The sequence below is a fragment of the Fukomys damarensis genome, unplaced genomic scaffold (assembly GCF_012274545.1).
Source record: "Fukomys damarensis isolate Sample0158 unplaced genomic scaffold, DMR_v1.0_HiC HiC_scaffold_39, whole genome shotgun sequence".
NCBI lineage: Eukaryota > Metazoa > Chordata > Mammalia > Rodentia > Bathyergidae > Fukomys > Fukomys damarensis.
The window spans coordinates 107,374,722-107,397,014 of NW_022900951.1; the positions used below are offsets into that span (position 1 = coordinate 107,374,722).

The 22,293-nt window shown below is 39.4% G+C and overlaps 1 protein-coding gene and 1 pseudogene across 1 annotated transcript; one reads left to right on the forward strand and one right to left on the reverse strand.

The window, feature by feature from the left end:
- Nucleotides 1–2,549: 2,549 nt before the first annotated feature.
- Nucleotides 2,550–3,476, forward strand: LOC104858546 (olfactory receptor 11L1). Its single transcript, XM_010618803.2, has one exon. It carries the CDS (start codon nucleotides 2,550–2,552, stop codon nucleotides 3,474–3,476), a length of 927 nt encoding a protein of 308 aa, XP_010617105.2.
- A 15,338-nt stretch (nucleotides 3,477–18,814) lies between these two features.
- On the reverse strand, nucleotides 18,815–19,754 carry LOC104858547 (annotated as a pseudogene).
- Nucleotides 19,755–22,293: the final 2,539 nt, after the last annotated feature.

The window sequence follows — 22,293 nt, forward strand, 5'->3', positions numbered from 1 at the left end:
CCTGATCTAGTAGAAACATAGAATGGATATCTGGGGACATCTGAGAGGCTCTGTCAATATTCTTATTCAACACAAGAGGAAACAAGAGGCACATAGAAGGCACCTAAATGGCCCAGGGTCATGTACTGGTAAGCAGCAGAGCTCAAATCTGAACATGCTTTTCTATTTGGCTCCAGAGGCAAAGCACTGTTTATTATATCATACTGCCTCATTAAATAACTCAGAAAATATTTATTGTGTCTGCTCTGGGCCAAACATTGTTCGAGGAATTGAGGATTCAGTAGTGGATAAAAGAGAGGACACCCTGCTTTTGCAGAACCTATATTAAGGGAGAAAGACTACAGACAGAATTCAAAATAATGTGTTACATTCTATGGGTGGTAGGTGTTGCACATAAAAATAAATCAGAACAGAAAGGAAGGCAGTGACTAGTGGGGGTGGGGATGTATTTTCAAAGGAAATGGTTCATGATGGCCTCAATATTGAGGAAAGCAAAGAGAGTGAGCCTGAGCCAAAGCCCTTGAGGAGGAGGTGGTAGCCTGAGCTGAGAACATCCAGTAAGAACCCTGAGTTCCTCCTCAAAGAAGAGGTCGAAGCAAGGGTCAGGAGCTGGACAAGAACCGGAGCCAAAAGAACAAAGAGAGCAGTGTGGATGCCCACGGTTTGTGCAGCTTGTGTGCGGTGGGGAGTTGGGAAATTGGTACAGAGTGGGTGAGTGGGAAGAAGTCTCACTGAAAGTCACAGGATCATGGTGGAGAGTTTGTTTTTAAACCTTTCCGACTACTTAAAAAACCCCAGGCGCATAGACAGAGGACACACTTGAATACACAAGCGCAGATAATAGCTGCCTGAGGGTTGGGGTTTGGAGTAGAGCTGTGAGTCTCTCCTCTGTCACTTGATAAATTCAGGGACATTGTTGTTAGTGCTGTTATTAGCCATGATTTATTGAGTGATTTCTGTGTGTTAGGTGCTTTATATACACGATTGCAACTAATCCTTACCTAACTCTATAGATATTAATATTATTTTCAATTATCTTCAAATTAAGAGTTTAAGTGTTGATAGGCTACACTTAAGAAGTAATGAGAAATGTACAATTTCCCTCTTAGGCATTTATATTGCTTTCTCTTTTTTCAACACAGTGACTAGTAATGTTGGTTAATGATTCTGTGGGGATGTTTTGATAAACAATTTTATTTTGGAAGCAAAACAATTGAATGATTATTTAGTGCTTACTATGTGTCAGGTGCTGTTCTAATTACTTTAAATATTCTTCTCAAAGCAACACTGTGAGCAGATATTCTTGTTACCCTTGTTTCCAGATGAGAAAACTGAGTTTCAGAGAAATTAAATAACTTGCCCAAAGTCACACAGCCAAGAACTAGATAAGCCGAAATTTGATCCTTAGGCAGTGTGGCTCTGAAGTTTATGTGTTTAATTGGTATACCATACTTCCTTGCGAAACAGACTAATTGGAAAATTGAATGAGAAAACATGCTAGTTTTTCCCCAACTTGCCGACGCATATGGAAAGCCTAGTGATCAAAACCATGGCCATTATCTCTCCAAAGTCAGCATATTTAAAATGCAAAGTCCCATGTAAGAAAGATACTTCTAGAAGACTGACCCAGAAAACTCAGATTTAAAATAAACAATAGCAAGAGCAAGCCTGTTCTCTTTGTATGTGTGAGTACCTATAGGTGTGTGTGTGTGTGTGTGTGTGTGTGTGTGTGTGTGTGTTTGTGTGCAAGGTGAGTCTAACCAGTAGTTTCAAATGTCAGCTGCTAGGCTTTCTTCCTCGAAGTCTAAATTTCAGCTTTTTAAGGAGGCAAGATTTACAAATCGGAAATCTTTATTGTCCTTTAGGAAATGCACCTTTTTTTCCAGAATCTACCCTTTGCAGGGACTACTATCCTGCCTCTTCGGGGATGGAGTTCCCAACAAGGTCAGGCAGTCCAGGATCATCGATGGAATAATTCTCCACATCTTTTCAGCACCATTGTCAATGCTCTGAGCAAGAGGGGCATAAATATTGCTTGTTAATTTCCCTACAATTTCTTGGCATTGTCAATGTTTGGTAAAGAGTTTCCTTGGAAATTTCTGCTGTCCAAATTGGCATAAAGGATAACAAACATGGACACTATATGTGCCCTCTCAGTGTGAGTTTGGGGGTCTCAACTTGCTGGCAGTGTGATGGTACCCTGGATTTTCCCTTAGTTAGTCTCCTCCTCATTTCAGACCCTGGGCAGGTGTCAGGTTCTGCTGTTTTTAAAAACCATTTTCTTTTCTTTTTCTTTTTGTAGCAGGGATCGAACTCGGGACCTTGCACTTGCAAGGCAGGAGGGGAAACAACTGAGCTAAATCCCTGGCCATAGAAACCATTTTCTGAAGGTAAATGTAACTGGCCATGAAGGGGATCAATCCTCAGGATGTCCTTAAGACTGCAGAGCAGTAACCAGTGATAGAATTGGATTGTGAGAGATCTAAGTGGCAGAGTCACCTGATATATTCTATGGAGAAGCCAAGACTCCTCTGGAACTTTTGCTTTCTATGGAGTCACGAAACAGCTCTAGAATGGTAACTGAATTTATCATACTGGGGTTTGGAGACCTCAAGGAACTAAGTCCCTTGCTCTTCCTGTTGTTTGGCACCATCTACTTAGCCACCATTTGTGGAAATCTTCTCCTTGTGGCACTGGTGATCACACAACAGGGACTCCGGACTCCAATGTATTTCTTCTTAGTGAACCTCTCATGCCTGGAGATCTGTTATACATCCAACATTGTGCCCAGGATGCTGGTGGACTTGTTGAGGGAAAATGGAGTGATCTCCATGGTGGGTTGCATTATCCAACTCTACTTCTTTGGGGCTCTGGGAAGCACTGAATGTTATCTGCTGGCCGTGATGTCGTACGACCGCTACCTGGCTGTCTGCTGGCCCTTGCATTATCCAACACTAATGCATAGAGCCCTGTGTGGAGGGCTAGTAATTGCATCATGGCTTAGTGGCTTCATAGTGGCAGCTGCATTCCAGGCTGCCATGGTATCCAGTTTGAACTTCTGTGGTGACAATGAGATTGATCACTTCTTCTGTGACTTGAAACCTCTACAGAAGCTCTCCTGCTCAGATCCTTATCTGGTCAACCTGGTTTGCATGAATCTTACAGCCCTGGTAACACTAGCTCCCTTTGGACTAACTCTAGTCTCCTATTGGAGGATTCTTTCAGTGATCTTGCATATAACTTCCGAGACTGGTAGGCAAAAGTCATTCTCCACATGCTCTTCTCATCTGGTAGTAGTGACTCTATTCTATGGAACTTTAATACTGGTCTATGCTGTGCCCTTGGCTGGCCAGGTGCCAGCTGTGAACAAAACATTCTCCTTGCTGTATACCATTGTCACTCCCATGTGCAATCCTCTTGTCTATAGCCTCAAAAATAGAGATGTCAAGGAGGCTCTGAGAAAGCTGTGGATTTAATCTCAAAATCAAGAAGCTGGATTAGAACAGTACACAATAGAATATAATTTGCATAACCCCAAATATAAGCTAATTCTCAAATCCCATGTTTTCAGGAAGAATTGGTCCCAGTCTTCTTGGAATGATCTAGTTTTCCTTTAGCTTATTTACTATGTGAGACAGGAGAAATAGTTCCCAGTCAATAGAAGGGGAACCACTCTGGAACAGACAACATATCATTGCTGCCCACATTCCTTCCAAGAGCTCAACTGTAGAGATAAGAATTTGCAGGTACATTTTAGCTGTGCTAAGTTTCCATCTTGAAATATCACACTGAATTCCATTCATATGTACAAGTAATAAATGCTAAACAAAAATTCAAAAACAAGCAGTCTTTGCTTTTTGTTCTGTTAAGGAGACACTGTGCTAATTTTAAAAAGAAAATAGAAAGCAAGGCATCATAAAATGTGTGCTATAATATATAAAGAAACAGCTGTTATTGAATAAAGTCACAAACACATACATTGAAAGGGACAATTGAAAATTTTAATCAGTGAAGCAAGTAGGAAAATAAATAAAAAGACTGGAAAATCCTGGGTTTGGAGGAGAAGTGGTAACTATGATGTCCCCATGGAAACAGAATTGTTCCCTAAGAGCACCTCCTGAAGTTTCACCTCTGCAAGAGACTATATGCTTCCTTCCATACTTAGGTTAGAGTTCTGGCTGGAAGACTGACACTGCTAAATGGCTAATGACAACACTGCATCTCACTTAGCCCGGAATTACAAAGATAAAGACAGAATGGAACAAAATATATGGAAAGCCACTAGTAGAGTTATTTTTGAGAAATGTGCATTACGCACTTAGAGCAATTTATTAGATATGTGGGCTGCGTCTCGTAGGGTTTTTTTTTTAAGTTTTCTCTAGCATTTACAGCTTTCTACTGTGCCTTCATCTCTTTCTTTGTATTTCCATCACAGTGCTTCTTCTGTGTCCCTGAGTTTGTCTTGTTGTCTCACATATGTTTCTGTTTCTTACTTTTTATATTTGTTTCAAGCTATCTAACATAATCAATTGCATATTAAAGATACACTCTAAGAGAAGGAAGGGGAACCAAAATGATTCTTCTCTGAAAAGGGAGAAAGTATCTGTCTTTGTTTCTTCAATGAAAAATATTTATTGAGAGCCTAATATTATCTGTGCATTGTACTAGGTGCTAGGAATAGAATAATAAAAAATGTGGACAGTTTCTAACCATGAAGATACTATAGTTGGATGGCCTTGGTTGCTCAGAATTTATGTTTTCACATTGTTTATAAAATATGTAGATCTAGAAAGAACTACCTATACAAAGAATCTCTGCAAATAAAATCCCAATGTTGTCATTTACTTTTGATTTAAGAGCATTATTTAATAATGGGAAACAACCTAATGTAAAGGCCTAACAAAACTTTTACTGGAGCATGTGAATAAACAGAAATGTTCCTGGGTTAGCTCTGTCATTTTTATGCATAGGCCTTATTTTCCTATGAGATTGTAAACTTTTTTGAGGACAGACGCAGAAAGTCATTTCCAGTTGTGCCTTCAAGTTACCCAGTCTCTGCTGCCCTGCCCACAGTGGACATTTGATACTTATCTTCACAGGGACAAAGTCCAGACTCCTCATCATGGAATCTAAGGCTTCTGTGACCCCCTTTCTGCCTCCTTCTCCAATATCATCTCACACTGGGCCCCAGCTCATCATCTACTACAACAAATCTATGAAGCCTAATTCATGCTCTTTGCCTGACAAATACTGAATACATGTACACAGCACCTAGTTAATGTCCCTTCACCTTTTCTTAACTGGGGATTGAACTCTGGACCTTGTGCCTGCAAGGCTAAATCCTCAGCCCCCTTCACCTTTTAATATTTAGATCTGTCATCTTCTCTGGGAAGCCTTGCCTGTTTGCTCCCATCCAATGATGGGAGCCAGATGATGCTCTCCTATAGTCTCAGGAATTCACTGTGGACCCGGTTTAAGGAATTACCACATTATCACAATGGTTTACCACTCTGTCTTCTGTAACTGGAAGAATGCTTGACATATAGGAGACAGTGAGTAAAAATTTTCATGACTATCTGAATGGTTACATGTCTTTTGTTGATACCAAACTATGATTACTCCCTTCATTTTGAGCACTAACTTTGTCCTGACTACCCTTCAATAATTTAATATTATGATAAGCATTGTAAAGAAAACATATATAAGATAGTAGGATGACATATAACAAGGACACTTGATTTGGATTGTGTTGGGAATAAAGATAGCTGAAAGATAGGTATAAATTAGGCAAAGATAGATAGGTATAAGTTAGGCAAAGATAGACTATAAAGTGGGGTGGGATGGGGGAGTATTTTGATAGAGAATAGTTAGCAACAAGCCTGTAATGATAAAAATCTTAGACTATTTAGGGAACAGAAGAAAAAGCCAGTACAGTAAAAATATAGCGATCAAAAGGAAAAGCATCAGAGATGAAGCTGGGATGGTAGATAGGAACCAGGAATTTCTTGAGACTTCCTTGTTCATGGGATTGAAATTCTTGATTGGTTTTTAGTAAACTAACATGATCCATTTTATTTTTTAAGAAAACTCTGGATGCTTTGTGGGAGTGAAGGGCTAAAAGATATTGGAAAAATGATTAATATGATTATGTTACTGGTGAGAGGTGATGGTTGTATGAACTAGGAGAGTAGAGGTAGAAATGGAAAGAAATGACTTGAACTTGATGCATCCAAAAGTGGTATTGATGGATTTTGGTGATGGATTACAGAGTGAAACATCAATCACTTTTTGATTACTGATTTATGAATTGAGTATGTACTTGGAAAGGAGGAAGGATGATAGCAATTTTATACATAATATTCTGATATGGAAGTGGATGTCAAGTGGGTAGTAAAATATACTGAGCTGGAACTCAGAAGAGATAACTCGTCCAGAAATATAAATTTAGAATCCAATCAGCATATAGGCGGCATTTAAATGCATGAACATTGGTGAAAGCATATGGAGAAACAATTTAGAGGGAGAATATAGGCCAGAATGGGACCTTGGGAATTCCATAGCTTAGAGATTGTGTACATTACAAATGACCAGCAAATAAGAAGATAGAGAGGTAAGGGGAAAAAGGATGCAAGTGCAGATAAGAGAGTGTTTTAATAAGAAGAACCTTGTAAACTATAAGGAAGATTGTCAAGGGGAAGAGTAAACTGAGGACAGAGAAAAATCCATTGTGTCTGATAACCCGGAGGACACTGACAACCCCACTCAGTAAAGGCCCTTTTGGTACAATAATGTGTGCAGAAACCATATTGGAGTAAAACCTATGAAAAGGAGGTCAAGAAGAGAAAATAATTCTTTGGAGAAGTCTGCCCCTTATAGCAAATAGATGTTCTTGGAGAAGTAAAAGGAAGCTCAAGCGAAGGTGTTAGTCTTACAATGCAAAACAATATAAAATGTTTGGTTACTATCAGAGAGGGAGAAATTGGAGATTCAGGAGACTATAGGGATAGGATTCCTGGAAATGCAGGAAGGTACAAGGTCCAGTGAAAAAATTGGCCTCTGATCAAAGAAGTAACACTTGAAACTGACAAATATGTACTGAATGCCTACTGTGTTCTTGGTCTTTTTTCAAGTACTAGGGATACAACAATGCATAAATCATAATCCCTGCCATCATGGAGCTCACAGCCTGAGGAGAAAGACAGACAAAGACATTTGTAATTAGGTTGACTAATACTATGATAACTACAGGATCCTATGGAAGCAGCAGAGAAGAGGCACAGCTATAAATTGAATTGTGTCTTCCAAAGGATACATTTGAATCTTAATGCCTAGTACCTCAAAATAAAACCTTATTTAAAGGCACAGTGTTTGCAAGGGTAATCAAATTAAAATGAGATCATTAGAGTGAGCCTTAATTCAATATGACTAGTGTCCTCATTGAAAGGGAAATTTCTACACAGGGACAGATAAATATATTGGGAGACTTCTATATAGATGTGAAAGAAGAAATCGGAGTGATACATCTAAGCCACAGCATGCCAAAGATAGCCAGAAAGCCACCAGTGGCCAGGAACAAGTCTTGGGATAGATTCTTTTTCAATGGAACAAAACCTGCTGGTGTCAGACTTTCAGTATTCAGAATTATGAGAAAACAAATTTTTATTGTTTAAGCCCCTCACTTTGTGGTACTTCATTACGGTAGCCCTAGAATATTAATCCAGGTGCTCAAAGCACCCTGGAGAGTAGTGGTTAGCTTAAGGGATGACTTCCAAGAGGAGATGTCATCTGAGCTGAATCAAGATAAATAAGTGAGGTTTCATAGGTGAAGCTTGGGGAAGATACTCCAAACAAAGTGGTCACCATCTGCAATAGCTTGGAAGTTAAAGGGAATATGCATGTCCAAATTGTTGCAAGTAATCCACAGTGGCTAGAAGTACAGTGTGTGAAACATTGTGGTGACAACTGAGACCTGCGAAGCTGCTGCCAACTCTTGAAAGGCCTTCTCTTCCAAGCCAAGAGATTTGGAATTTATTCTGAAGCCAAATAGGTGGTCTTTAAATGTTCATTGCTCTCTTCCACTATTCACCTGCCTAACTCTGTTTTTCTGGGAAGCCTTCTCTCATATCTGTTGTGGCACTTCTCAGACATAATTGTGAGCAAGAACTTGCTTCTCCAATGTCTTTGAATACACAATGAGCACCTGGAAGGAGGGATGATATCCAGCTTGCTGAGATGTGTCCAGTGACTGGCAAGTGCTTGACATATAGCAGGCCTCCAGTAGATGATTGTCCAGAATGTTCTTAAAGGATAGCATAAAACTTCTTAGCTCACTTTGGAATGTGACTCCAGGACACTCCATATTTTCTGTTTACTCCTTCTCCTCATTGATGAATCCCTCAAACTTTGCTCTCATTTCTTTTCCCATTTGGTTTTCCTTTGAGACCAAGTCCTCTGGAAGCTTCAGGCATTTTTCTTATCCTAAACCAGCAGTCCCCACTTCAGGCAGCCCCTCATGCATCTTGCTTTCCCCCTAAGGAAGCCTGGTTCATCGCTTCTCGGCCTTTTTGGCTAAGATCAAGTGTGGAAGTCTGGTTCATACCATGTAAAGTCTTGCAGTCCAACCTTGTCACTTTGTCATTACCCCCTGATTCTGCCAGCACTATTGCTTAACTTAGCCTCAAGCAGGGTAATCAGGTCAGTTTTATACAAGTAGTCACTCTGGCCAGAATTAACCAAAGAACAGGTGCCAGCTCTAGCAAGAGAATGCAGTTGAAACTACAGGATAAAGCAATGGGGTGGCTGGGCTGGACAGTTGGACAGAGTCAAATAATTTGTCCAACAGAGCCAAATTTGCCCCATGGGATCCATGCTGAAGGCAAAACCGGGCACTGGGCCAGAAAACCAGGAAGAATGATGGTCAAGACAAGAAGCTGAGGAGAAATGTGTTTGGATTAGACTGAATTCATTTGAAAATGTACATCCCTTCATGTTTGCCATTTCAACATGTGTAAACACACCCCAATTTGAATGATCACACATACACAAACACACAGACCACAGACACAAGATGACCCACAGCCCTGTATCCACACTGGTAAAACCTAATGTGACATGCTGTGGTTGGCAGATATGATGATATCTTCCCTGTGTGACATTGGCTGGGAAGGAGGGAGGTACTATATACAGCTCTGTACAAATAAGAGAAGAATCTCTTCCAGTGACCAAGTTGTTTTTTCCACTGTAATTGTTTCATATATATGTATATATATATATATATGCCTTCTTACATCAAGTAAATTTGATACAATTTTCCTTTTCCTAAATAATCCTAGGCCATATTATGAAAATTAATTAATGAAGGTGAGGCTAAGATAGAGGGCATCATTAGAAACTATCTTGAGTGGACTCCATGTCTCACTAAAGGGTCTCAATCCCACAGAGATATATTTCATGTATGCAGATATATATATATATATATATTAATATGCACTCATACACACCATCTTTCACATAAATTTCCTCATACAAACTATCCACACTGTACAGATATCATACTGTACAGATACACACTACAAGCTACTTATGCACCTTGTAGCTAAGTTTGTAAGTAGCTCCCTTTCTCGTAGCCAATAGCCTGCTCATTTCATCATATTCCTTACTTCTTCTTCATGCTAATTATTGAGATTAAGGAGTTAGTGCTGCATTCATTGCAGAGCAGATAGTTTTAATTGGTCATACCTAACATACTTAAAGGAGGTAACTTAACTACAAAGAATTTCAGTGGGAGATGGGCTCAGGGGGAGTTGTTAAAAAGTAAGTGCATTAACAACTCCTTAGGAGGTCATTATTTTTCGACTTCCCAAGTCATGTTTATTAGTAGTAACAAGGTGAGTAGAAGTTCCCTGACTTCATTAGAAAACTGGAAAAATAACTTCTCTGCCAATATTTCCCTTTCTTGTTAGAACATATTTCTATGGCAAAAGGTGCTGTGGCAAAATGACCTGTTCCAAAGATTCTTTTTATCTAAAGAAAACCCTTCAACAACTTTCTGGAACATCAGGGCCCATCTCTTGATAATACTCTCCCAAGACACACACACACACACACACACACACACACACACACACACAGAGCAAAAAGAGCTACCTAATTATTTCAAATTTGAAAATAACTCATACAGACTGCAGACTCATGATACTCGTTTGTGTGTCAACCAGGAGGGCAGAGAAAACATTTCACAAAAATTTTATTGACATCTGTTTTATATACATATAAGCAATATGCTCATCAAAAATTCTTATCTGTTTATTGACACCAGGCTGGCAGAATCGAGTGTGACAGGCCTTGGTTGGCAGATACTATAACACCTGATCTGTTTGGTATTGGCCAGCAAGGAGTGGTTTGCAAGAGCATGTTCCATATAAAAGAAATGTCCAAAGAAACGTCCCATGTAGTAGCCAATTGTTTCAAATGGATAGATCTGAGTCTTTTCATGCCGAGTATAAGTGACATAAGTTTCCCTTTAGGGTCGATTCTGGGCCATCTTTAAGGACTTTAATTATTGGGTTGCACTAAATCTAAAGGTATCCTTAAGAGCTATCTTGACAAGTATCAGACTGTTTAATCACCCACTAAATGGCTGCAGGCTGTCGGTTTTGAAAGTATCTTATCTTCTTTCTAAGGTCTCTGCTTGTTGATAACATTGTTTATGCCCACAGTAATTCTTTGCCATTTTCTATTTTACCTTAGCCTCAGAAACCAAGCTGAGTTACAATTTCGTTTAAAGTAGCATTGAGAGTCTTGGGGGTTTTCCTATAAGTGCTTTGCCTGAGTTTTGGTGCACAAATTTTGCATCAACTATTTTGGCTGCCCTAGGGATTTTGAGGGTTAATTCTTAGTTTTTACTTCTGTGAATACTAGAAAATTGTGGTTTCTGGGAAGGAAACCTTTATATAAGTAATGCATCACTGTATATAGGGTGAACATAGATAAAATAAACCTTTTAACTTGAACTTTACAATTCATGATATGAAACCACCTTATTTGTAGGGTATGCTTTGGAACATAATCATTTTACCACTACAAAAAAATGACATGTTTGGTAAACTAATACCACCAACAAAATTACAGGTTTCATTTACAAGTGAAACACTGACAATACTTACTTGTTTATTAATATGGATGCCACTAAGCCATCCACCTAGAAATAGAATTCATTGTTTATGTTTATATTTGGAAGTAACCATAGCAAACAATAATACTTCTATTAATCAATCTATGGAGGGACAAGTTCACTTGAAAAAGTCAGCCCAGATCCATGGAGTTATAGAGGATTAATGAAAGCTTGACTAGCAGCAGTGGCAACAGAAAACCAAGTAATTTTTAGTAGTGAAGGTAAAAGAACCAGTGCAGGATCATGTCCTGAAAAACAGAAATATATCTCACAAGCCTGAGAGAAGTTCCTCTTATCCTTGGCGTATTCCTGGAATAGAATATTGTTTTGGTCATTACATTGTGAAGGGGATTTCTGATTAAGAAGAGTCAATATTCATAGAGGTATCCTGTTATAGCATTGAATCAAATTGTGACTTTTTTCTAAATCTAGCAGTTCTTCCCATCAATTAATAGTAGAGAGTTCAACATATGCCAGGTAACATGTTAATTGTTTGCATATTTGCATATATTATTCCACTTAATCCTTGTGAACTTTGCAGGTGGATATTATTTCTATTGTGTAGATAAAGAAATTGGAGCTCAATGAAAGTGATTCACTTGATTAAGGTAGTAAATTTTTTCATTAGGTTTCAAATCCAGCTCCTACTCCTGAGCCTGTTATATTAACCCCTACCAAATACTTTAATTGCTCAAGAGATAGGGTAGGAAAAATATTCTAGGGTGCTATAACAGGTACATAGAGCTTAGGTTAAAATGCCTTCCAAAACTGCTTATTTGCCCTTCAATCACATAAGGCTGTGACATTCAGCTAACTGTGGCTGCAATGATAATTACAAAACACATGAAAAAGAAGAAACAACATAAGTGTCTTAATTTCTAAAATAATCAATTTTAAGATTACATCTACACCGCCCAAAGGGAAACTGTTACTCAATGCTTGGAACTGTTACTAAGGCCAAACTGGCAGCATGTTTTAACTTTCAGGAACAAAACTTTCAAAGCCAGCCAATTAGTCTGGCACTAGTTAGTATTGCTGCTGAAATGCATGTTATTTTCATGTCAGAGAAAAAAATGTGTGGGTTTTTTTTGTGTGTGTGTGTGTGTGTGTGTGTGTGTGTGTGTGTGGTACTAGGGATTGAACCCATGGCCTTTGCACTGAACTGCAGCTCTAGTCTTTTAAAAATATGTTTATAAATTCTGAGACAGGGTCTTGTTCAGTTGCTAAATTGACCAGGCTGGGCTCAAACAGGGTCTTACTGACTCAGTTTCCTAGTATGCTGGGATTACAGGCATGTGCCACTATGCCAGGTGAATGATTAGCTATTGTTTAAAGCAAAGGAGTCAATATCAAATACTGTGTGAAATAGATTTGCAGGTGAGATACATTACATATTAAGAGATGTTTCCAAGGGAATAAATCATATCAAGAGAGGGAATTGAGACTACCATAGAAAATTGGTGAAGATATCTATGATGGTGCATAAAGTGGTTATGTAGTCATCTAAGGGGCCAACAGAAATATTGAAAAAGTCAGAGATTAGATTTATTAATTGTCTTTATATTTGGGATAGTGAGAATGATGGCTGAAAAATACAATTTTGATTAAGAAGCTGATTTCCTCTGGAGGAAAACCTAAGCACAAAGTTTATACAAAGATATCAATTAATTTTGAGTGATGAATGAAAACAGGGAAGATCTGACATTTGTCCTGTACTTTCAAGAGAAGTGCAACAAGAGAAATTCTTTTTTTTTTTTTTTTGTTTTTTGTACCGGAGATTGAACTTGGGACCTTGGGAGGCAGGCGTCAGAACCCCTGAGCTAAATCTCCAACAAAAGGTGTTCTTATGCAAAATAGTAACCAGTGTGGAAAATGACTTTTCTAGTATGATCAAGAAACAAAAGTGCTAAACTCATCAGAGGCAAACTTCGGCATACTAGAGATCTCCAAATGGGTGCAATATCCAACTACACATGAAGATAATAAAGTCGCGCTACTTTGCTAACAGTTGTGATGCTGTCCACCTCTCAAAGGCCATTAGTCAGGCTAGCAAAATAAATACTGGCTTCCCAACCAAAAAGAAGATTGAGGGGCCACTCAACAAACCCTGAGGGTTTAGCTCTACCCTAGGCTGTTGCAACAATCTTAGTCTGATATGGGGAAATAATTGAAATTCAGACTTACTCTGATTTGTCATGCTATGCCTTTAATTGTGAGACAGGGTCTCACTCAGTTGCTAAGTTCAGGCTGGGAATCTTACTACCTCAGTTTGTAGTTCTACTTCATTTCCTATCACCTTCTTCTACAAGCAGAATTTATATTTATATTCTGATTCTGATTTGGTTCCCCAACTGGTCTTCCAGCCTCCCTAGAGTAGGGTTCTAAGTTGCTTCTCTATAAGTGTTTCTAATATTTACTTTAATGTTATATTTCCATCTGCTCTTGGGATTCCCAGATTCCTTTTGCCCATTTCTTGCCTTGTCTTGTATAATCACCATTGCAATAGACCACTTGGTCTATTATTGAAGACATTTTAATCACCTGCACGTGCTTGCTCCATAATATTCAAAGTCCACTTCAAATCTATGTAGGCCCAGTTGTTTTGTTTGACATCCATCCCCAGACTCTGGCTATCTCTTGTTTGTTCCAAAGGCCAAGACAACATTTAAGTATTTGTAATTGTAAACATAACAGTTGAAGAATTTACCTCGTTTGAATGGTACCATTCAACTTAATATCTAACATTACTTCATTGAGCAAACTCAGTAAGACTTTTGGCCAATTATGTAATTCAAGTCCAATTTTAAAAGATGAAAATGAACGTTAGTTGAAGAGATCTAAAATAATACATCTTAGTATCTAAAGAAAATATCTGCTTGGAAACAGCCCATTTGCCCATCAGTTGGAGACTGGATAAAGATGTAGTTTTTCTATAAAATGGAATACTACACAGCCATAAAGAATGAGAAGTTAGTCATTCATAGGAAAATGGTTACATATTGAGGTTATACTCCAGAGTGAAATAAATAAGTCACACGTGTGTAAATACTGAAAAGTTTCTCTGGTGTGAAAAAATACATAAGATCTGAGTGATATAATTGACAATGTGAAATAGGAAGAAAAGGGCTAAAGGTGTAGGGGAAGTGGGAAGGGTAGGGGAAAGGTAATAAGGGAAAGAAAAAAAATATGAGAAAATGAAAAAATTGAAATAAAGTTTTTGTAAATAGGGAAGGGAGGAGGGAGTGAAGGGAGGGCAGGGACAAGGGGAAAAAATGAGAACCAAGACCTGTCATGTAAAGGTACAAGATCCCAATGGTGAATGTAACTGTACTATATATCTAAAGTGTACCAATAAACTCAATGAGAGAAAAAAATAAAGAAAATATCTGAAAAACATGCCAGTGAATTTTTCTAAAGCATCCTAAAATAAATATAAGGATTCTTACAGGACTTCTGTGAAAAGGATAATTTTCATTTGGATATATAAATTTTGATCACTTTGCCACATAAGCCCTCTTATGACTTCAATATTATGATGGAAAAAGTTTCATACTAGCATTGTTAAACCCCAACCTTGACCAACTAAAAGAGCGTTGAAAACTGCTCTGTCTTCATTTCTATTTGTAACAGCAGCGGCCCTGCACTACAAATGAGGGCTAAGAATGGAAACTGGACTTGAGCAGCCTGCAGAATTTGAAAAGAGGAAGAGACAGACAAGGTAAAGGTGAGAAATCTTAGAGACCCTGATAGGAGGCCTTGTGTATAGTTTGTCTTTATTACTGGCTTGTATTATGATTAATCCCTGGCTGAGTTCCTGATACCGTACCTGCCTAGCTTGTGGCAATCCCCTCTTCCTACCTTCAGACACACTACTCAGAAACACAGTTGTGGCCTTTTACTTCCATTTGATCTGTGTCACTGTCCTGAGAACAATGCCACATTCTTTACTTTCTACCCTGGCTTCTTTGCATAGAAATATGAATATGACTAGAACTTCAAGGTTGGGACAGGTACTGCTAGCAAGCTTCCTTTAGATCAGGCCTGATGTCTCTTTTTCTCTCAGACTTGCCCATTCTTCTTCCTCTTTCCTGAGCAGCTATAGAGGTACTGGCAAGCCATCTTGCCAAAACAGTAGGGGTTAAGGTACAAATTGAAGCTTCAACTCTTCCAATCCAGTATGATAATTTGTACTGATCAGGTTAATGGGGATAATTTCTCTTTGGCTTGTACAGGGACATGAAAATTTAATCTGATTTGCTATTAATTACTGTATCCAATCGTTAACATAATGTTTCACTAAATAATCTATTTACATTGCAGAGACAAATGAATCAACCAAATCAGAATAATAAAAAATGTGTCACCTTTGGGGTTCAGCAGGGAAGCTTTACTATCGCGGTGATCAAGACACACATTTTGCCATGTTTTCCAGTACTAGGTGTGGGCTGTCCACACACTCCTACTGTCCTCGGAGAAATTCCAAGCACTTTTATGAGACGAGTGGCAGAGGATATTGAAGTATGCTGTGGTTTGGGGAATAAACTGAAATTAATTGGCTCACAAGACCAAATAACTGCATCTTAAATGAGAGCAATATAATGCTTTATCAAACAAATGAAATGAGTATAGATGGCTCTTTTTCATTCTGTTATTAACAAGCATTTAATGAAGAATTATTCAGTGTTAAGTGCTGTGTCAGATGCTGGGGGTGGAGTAGTCAAGTAAAATTGGCACAAATCCTATCTTTCTGAAGGTTATAGAGGACACACATGTATACACACACACACACACACACACGAGGTACAATAGAAGCGTATAGTGAATGTTTAAATAAAAAACTTATAGAAAAGTTCACATTGCCTCTACTTTCCCTTAAAATACTCCCTCCACTTAGGACACACTTGTCCCATCATTTTTGCCACTTTCTGAAGCAGTTCTGGGGGTCCTCTTTCGTGCATGTTTTTCTTTGCACTATCATGGTTGCTTAGATGTCCTGGAGTCAATTCAAAATATATACCTTTCCTGATCATTTTGACTTTGAGGAAGAGCCAGAAGTCACACAGTGCCAGATCTAGTTAATAAGGTGGGCGAGGACACACTGTAATGTTTTTATCAGTCTGCCTTTCCATTGGATGGCACTCAGCAGCAGTATTCACTGAATTCTTTATTATACTTCATAAAAACGCACAAAAGAGATTTTCCAGAACTGCTTTAGAAAGAGGCAAGAATGATGGGGTGTGTTCAAATAATGAGGGTGCATTTTGAGGGGCATTGATTGTAATTCATCTCTTACTGTAATAAATTTTCAGATATATATACACCATATATCTTGATTTTACCTTGTATGACCAGATAATTTTTTGATTATGGTTATGGAAAAATTATAAGGGAAAAAATCACAAGCACACTCTAAGAGCATATTATAAAAGAACCAGATAGTACCCAGAGAATTAGCTAGATGAAAAGTGGGAAGGGGAGAAGGAAAAAAAATAGCATTAGAAAAGTTCTGAGGAGGCAAGTGGGTTTGAAGAACTTAAAGCCAAGAAGACAAAAGTATAGAGAACATAAAGAAAACAAAAACAAAAACAAAAACCCACACAGGATTTAGGCAAGAGTTATATCATTGTAGACTATGAATAGACTTGAGATGGACTAAAACTTCTTGAATATTGTGACAAATGTTGGTCATTTCCATTGAATATTTGGGCTTTATCTTAAGAGCAATGGGAAGTCATCGAAGGTTTCAAGATTTAGTTGACCTTGGGATACTAGATATTTTTATAATTTCTAAGTGGCCCCCACACTAAAAAAATCCTTCAACCTGCTTCAGAGTTTTGGACTTAAAAACAAACAAACAAACAAAGAAACACACAAAGACCTGTCCAGATGGAGCAGATGAGACTTTTCTACCATTTGTTTGTAGAGCAGGCAAGGCCAAGCCTATGAGGCTGGAAAGTAATTACACTTTCACTGTACACCCATGTCTTAACCACAAGGATTGTGTTCAGTAGGCTCTCTTTCATAATTGTGGGTAATTACAAGAAGCTAAAACTAGATTATAGACAATTAGGCCCTGTGCAACAGGGAGCTCTGCAGGTGGTCAGGCAGGGAGTAGGAAGAACCAGCTGTGAAAGTGTTTCCCAAACTGTTTGGTATTGTTTGACTCATTTTGCAAGTGGAGATTTTTGGGGTGTCTCTCCATGCTTCTGGTGGCTCTTTATAGCTAAAGAGAATGATCAAATGAAATGAGGCAAAACCACACATATACACACAACACTGACAGCAAATCAACATTAGTTTTTTCCTCGAGCCAAAGGCTAGAAACCAATAAATGGAAACTAAAAGGAAAGATAGGCAATAATTGTGTTAAATTCAGCTAAAGATGTCTTATTTAAGAAATGACTTTTTTTGGTCTCACTCTGGGTCTGGATACTATGGGGAAAGTATGGCAAGCATGCGACATTGCCTTTAAGGAGCTTCCAAATCTAGTTGGAAAGTTTGGTGTGACTGGAGCAAAAAATGTGAGATGACAGATGATGAGAGAGAGCAATAGAGGTTGCCAGACGCCAATTTAAGAAGCTCTGACTTCATCCCCAGTATAGTGGGGGAGCTCTGGGGTCAATAAGCAAAGAAAAGGCAAAGTTAGGTTTGGACTATAATAAGATTCTTCTGTTCACTGTGGAAAATGCATGTGGGGGGCATGGCAGGGAGGAAAGTTAGAGTGGTTCCATTAGACCTGCTTGTGGAAGGGTGGCCTGGTGAGGAGAGGCCAGGGTAGGCATTAAGAAGTGACTTATTTCACTCTTTATCCACTGCACATCTGTTGCTTTGACTAGTCCCTGATTTATTTAGCAAACAAATAATTCTTTTGTATCTACTCTGTGCAAAACACCATGTTAAGGGAAATCAAGAGGAATAAAGACGACATTATTGCATTCATTGAGGGACTTGACTAACTGCTCAGGTGGGTGGAACAGTCAATAGCTGCTCTGGGATTTTAGAGATGGTTTTGATCCATGGAGAAGTATATGGTGTAATAACCAGAACAAGGTGAGGTACAGCATCCAGAATGTGTATGAGCCCTGAGGGAGCACACAGCGAAGGGCACTGCTGGTCAGAATCTAAAAGGGCATCATAGGAAGTACTGGAACATAGGGCAGGATATGTAGGGTATTGCGTCTATGTGTGTAAGTAGCAAGCATCTCTGTGTGTGTTTCTCTGTTTGTACACATGGATGTAAGTATATAACGCAACAAAAATACCTTAGCACCACCAGTTCTTTATATCACACCCATACACCCACACACATGCAGAAAGGGAAAGAGAAGGGAGGTTATGGTACAAAACTGTTGCTACAATCTGGGTATTTCTAATTTTTCCTTCAAAGCAATCTTCATCTGGTGGTGTAGCTTGATGGTGTCACGTGTGTCTTGGTAAACTTGATCTTACAATGCAGGGATTGACCCAGAGAAACTATAGACAGCAGGCTGTATGACCTGGGGAAGGGCCCTTTCTCTGCTACCCATTTCCCAGGAGGGAGCAGCAGTGGTGTGAACACCCAAGTTCTCAGCCTAGGTCTGGCCTTCTTTGGAGAAGCCCAGGCTGCTAAGAAATGAGACTTCATAAGAATGGCAAGGGCCCCTAAATCTCCTTGGTGTATGGCCACTGGTTTAGAAGTCTCCTCACTGCCTTTTTAACCTCCTTGTTTCTCAAGCTGTACGTGATGGGATTGATCATAGGGGTGACCCTAGTGTAGAGTAATGAGAAGATCTTGTGTAGGGCAGTAGCCTGGGTTGCTGTGGGAATGGCATACACTGCCCCCAGCGTTCTGTACTACAGAGTCACCAGGATGAGGTGAGAAGAGCAGGTGGAGAAGGAACATTGTTTTCCTGAAGCTGATGGAATTCTGAGTACGGCAGCCATGGTGTAGATATAGGAGGCTACCATGAGAAGGAAAGGCACCGTGGTGACAAAGGAAGCCATGAGGAAAGTGAATTTTTCCGCTGTCTCAGGATCAGAGCAAGCCAGCTTCAACACAGGGGCCAGGCCACATACGAAGTGGTCAGTCTCACAGGCTACACAGAATGACAGCTGGAAAGTGATCGTGACCGTGACTGCTGGAGTTAGGAAGCCACCCAGTCAAGACCCACCTGCAAACAGGACACATGTGCAGATGTTCATGAAGGATGAGTACCGGAGGGGGCTGCAGACAGTGAGGTAGTGGTCATAAGACATGGCTACCAACAGAAAGCACTCAGCAGCTGCCGTGGAACTGAAGAAATAAAACTGGGCCACACAGCCTGCAAAAGAAATCACTCCAAGACCTGAGAGAAGGAGCTGTGGCATCTTAGGGGCAATGGACGTAGTGTACCAGATCTCAAGGATGGAGAAATTGGACAGAAAGAAGTACATGGAAGTTTGGAGGCTGTGATCACTGGAAATGACTGTAAGGATGAGGATGTTGCCCAGCAAAGTCACTACATAGATTCCCAGAAATATTTCAAAAAAGGAAAAACCATAACTCATGGAGACTTCCAAATCCCAGGAGGAGAAATTCTTTGATGGTGGTCAAATTATTCATACCTGTGAGATTCAGGCACCAGATCTGAGAAAGAAAAAAAAAGATACAGTATACAGTATAGCCAATTGGCAAAAGAGCAGTGTTACTGGTGGGAAGCGCAGAAATACCAACTTGTATATAACCCAAACCCTCTGCCTCTTGTCCCCTAGAATATATTTTCTATGCTGTTCTACTAGGTGTGTTTACCTTAACAGTTGTACAGAAATCAAAGTGTATGCCCTGGAAAGTGAACAGAGAGGGCGTTTCCTAGGCACTTTTTCACTCTTTCCCCTGATGTGCCTGGTGATGAATACCTTTGGGAGTCTCACAGTGGGAGGCAAACACTTCCTCATGGGGACAAGGTGCAGCAGCGTCTCTGAACTAACATTTTCGGAATTTCTGAAAATCAGCTTTTAAGACTCAATAGAAAAATGAGTCCAAATTCCTAAAATAATGTTGGAATTCAGACGACTCCCTCCCTCTCTGCACCCCCCAAATCCACGTGGATCTCACCGGGGTTGTGACTGAGGGGAGGAGGGAAATTCCAAATTATTGATCTTAAAGTAGCTGTAAGGGCAATAGGAGCTTCTGCCAGGCTCTGGGGATGTGTAACTGATTGCTTCCATGGCATCAAATTCCTATGGAAATTGGAGGAAAATATATGTAAAGTTATTCACTTGAAATGTTAGAGAAAAATAATGTTCCATCTTTCATAAATGAAAATGACATTCCTGACTCACAAATAGTAGGATGTGCATTTAGAGTTATTTTTTTTTTCCAACAGCGGGGATGGGTTAGCAATGAGTCATGGATACAGCTTGCCCTTCCCCACATACCCCCTGTGGTGCAAGCAGCCTCACAGTTGTGAAATGGCTGCCTGGGCTATGGGAAGATTGGAAAGCTTTCTGTATCGTGGTCTAAATGAGGGATAAATATGAGACCAAAGTTAGGGGATTGATTCAGTGAATGTTCAAGGCTAAAGCCTCAGTCTGTGGCTAGAGAATCAAGCAAAGTCATCTTTGCTGCTTTGTTTTTGGATGGTGACAATGTGCCCTTAAGGGCTACAGAAAAGTCCTGTTTTTGTAGTGAAGTCATAGTTGAAATGCAGTCAGGGAGCTGGCTATTCAAAGGAATCTTGTTAAGAATGCTTTTCTAATAGGAAAGAATTTCCCCATAATTTGCCCTTTGCACCAATCTGGATTGTTAGTACAGTGGCTTGTGTGAAGGGAGATCCACCTCAAGTAGAGGGATACAGGAGTTTTGGGCTGTCTGAGGTAGTACTGATTATGAACATAATGGATAAGGAAAATCAATCAGCAGCTCAGGCTGTCCCTGGAGGAGACAGCTTCTTCCTAATTGGGGGATTAAACTGCAGTGTCCTCTTACCATTTTACCTTGTCTTCAGAGACTGCCAGCTAGCATTCAGAAACAACATTAACATCATTAGATTTTTATCATTCAATCCCAAGTCTCATTAATTAATAATGGAATAAACTTGATTTTCCCCTTTGGCTTACAGGCATGCTCCTTGGTGCTTCCAAATTCAAAAGCACACACCCTTCTAAATCCTCTCTCATCCTGTTTTTCTTTGCAGTGAAGAGAGGTTAATATAGATGCAAAAGAGAGGTTTCAGTTCAGACTCTGTAGTTTCATTCTTTCACTCACTCACCCATGTCTTCAAACACACAGTATGTATTATTGGGCTAGGTAAGCACTGAGGATAAAACCATAAACAAGGAAAGCATGACCCTGAGTTTCTAGAGCAGAGATGGCCAAGTGCTAAGCTGCAACCCAAAGCCCACTTATTTATTGCAAAGTGCCAACATTGTAATTAAACCTGAATATTGAGGTTTTAGTTTATAAAAAACAACCATACATTAACATCTTTTGTATTAAAAGAAAAACACAGTAACACACATGTCATAGGTTCACCAACACTGTTCTAGAGCTTACATTCTAGGGATGGAAGTATAAATTAAATGGATGATTTTACTAATAACTGTAAAATTACTGTTGTGTTAAAAACTGTAAAGTGGGGAAACAGGGTCTTGATACAAATAAAATATATGTGGAGAGGTGATCATGCATTTTATGAGAGGGTCAAGGAAGATCTGTCTGAGGAGGAGGACATAGTTATGTTGAGAGCTCATGGATAAAGAATAGCCAGCTATGCACAAGAATCAGAAAGTTACTAATATAAGCAGAGAGGAGGCATTTCAAAGGCCCTCAGGAGGACAAACACTTGGGACATCAGAAAAATTTAAATTAACAACAAAACAGCTATTGTGAGCTGGGCTCGATGGTACACGGTAGTCCCAGCTATATGAGAGCCAGAGACAGGAGAATTACAAGTTCAACGGTGGCCTGGGCAACTTAGTGAGCTCCTGTTTCAAAACAAAATTTTAAAAAGGGTTAGGAACATATAACTTAGCACTTCCCGGGTCCAATCCCCATTACCACACACCCATACACAAAACAAAAACAAAAACAAACAAACAAACAAAAAACTCAGCCACTGTGACTGGAGAGCAATAGGCGAGGTAGGAGAAGGCATGACAGA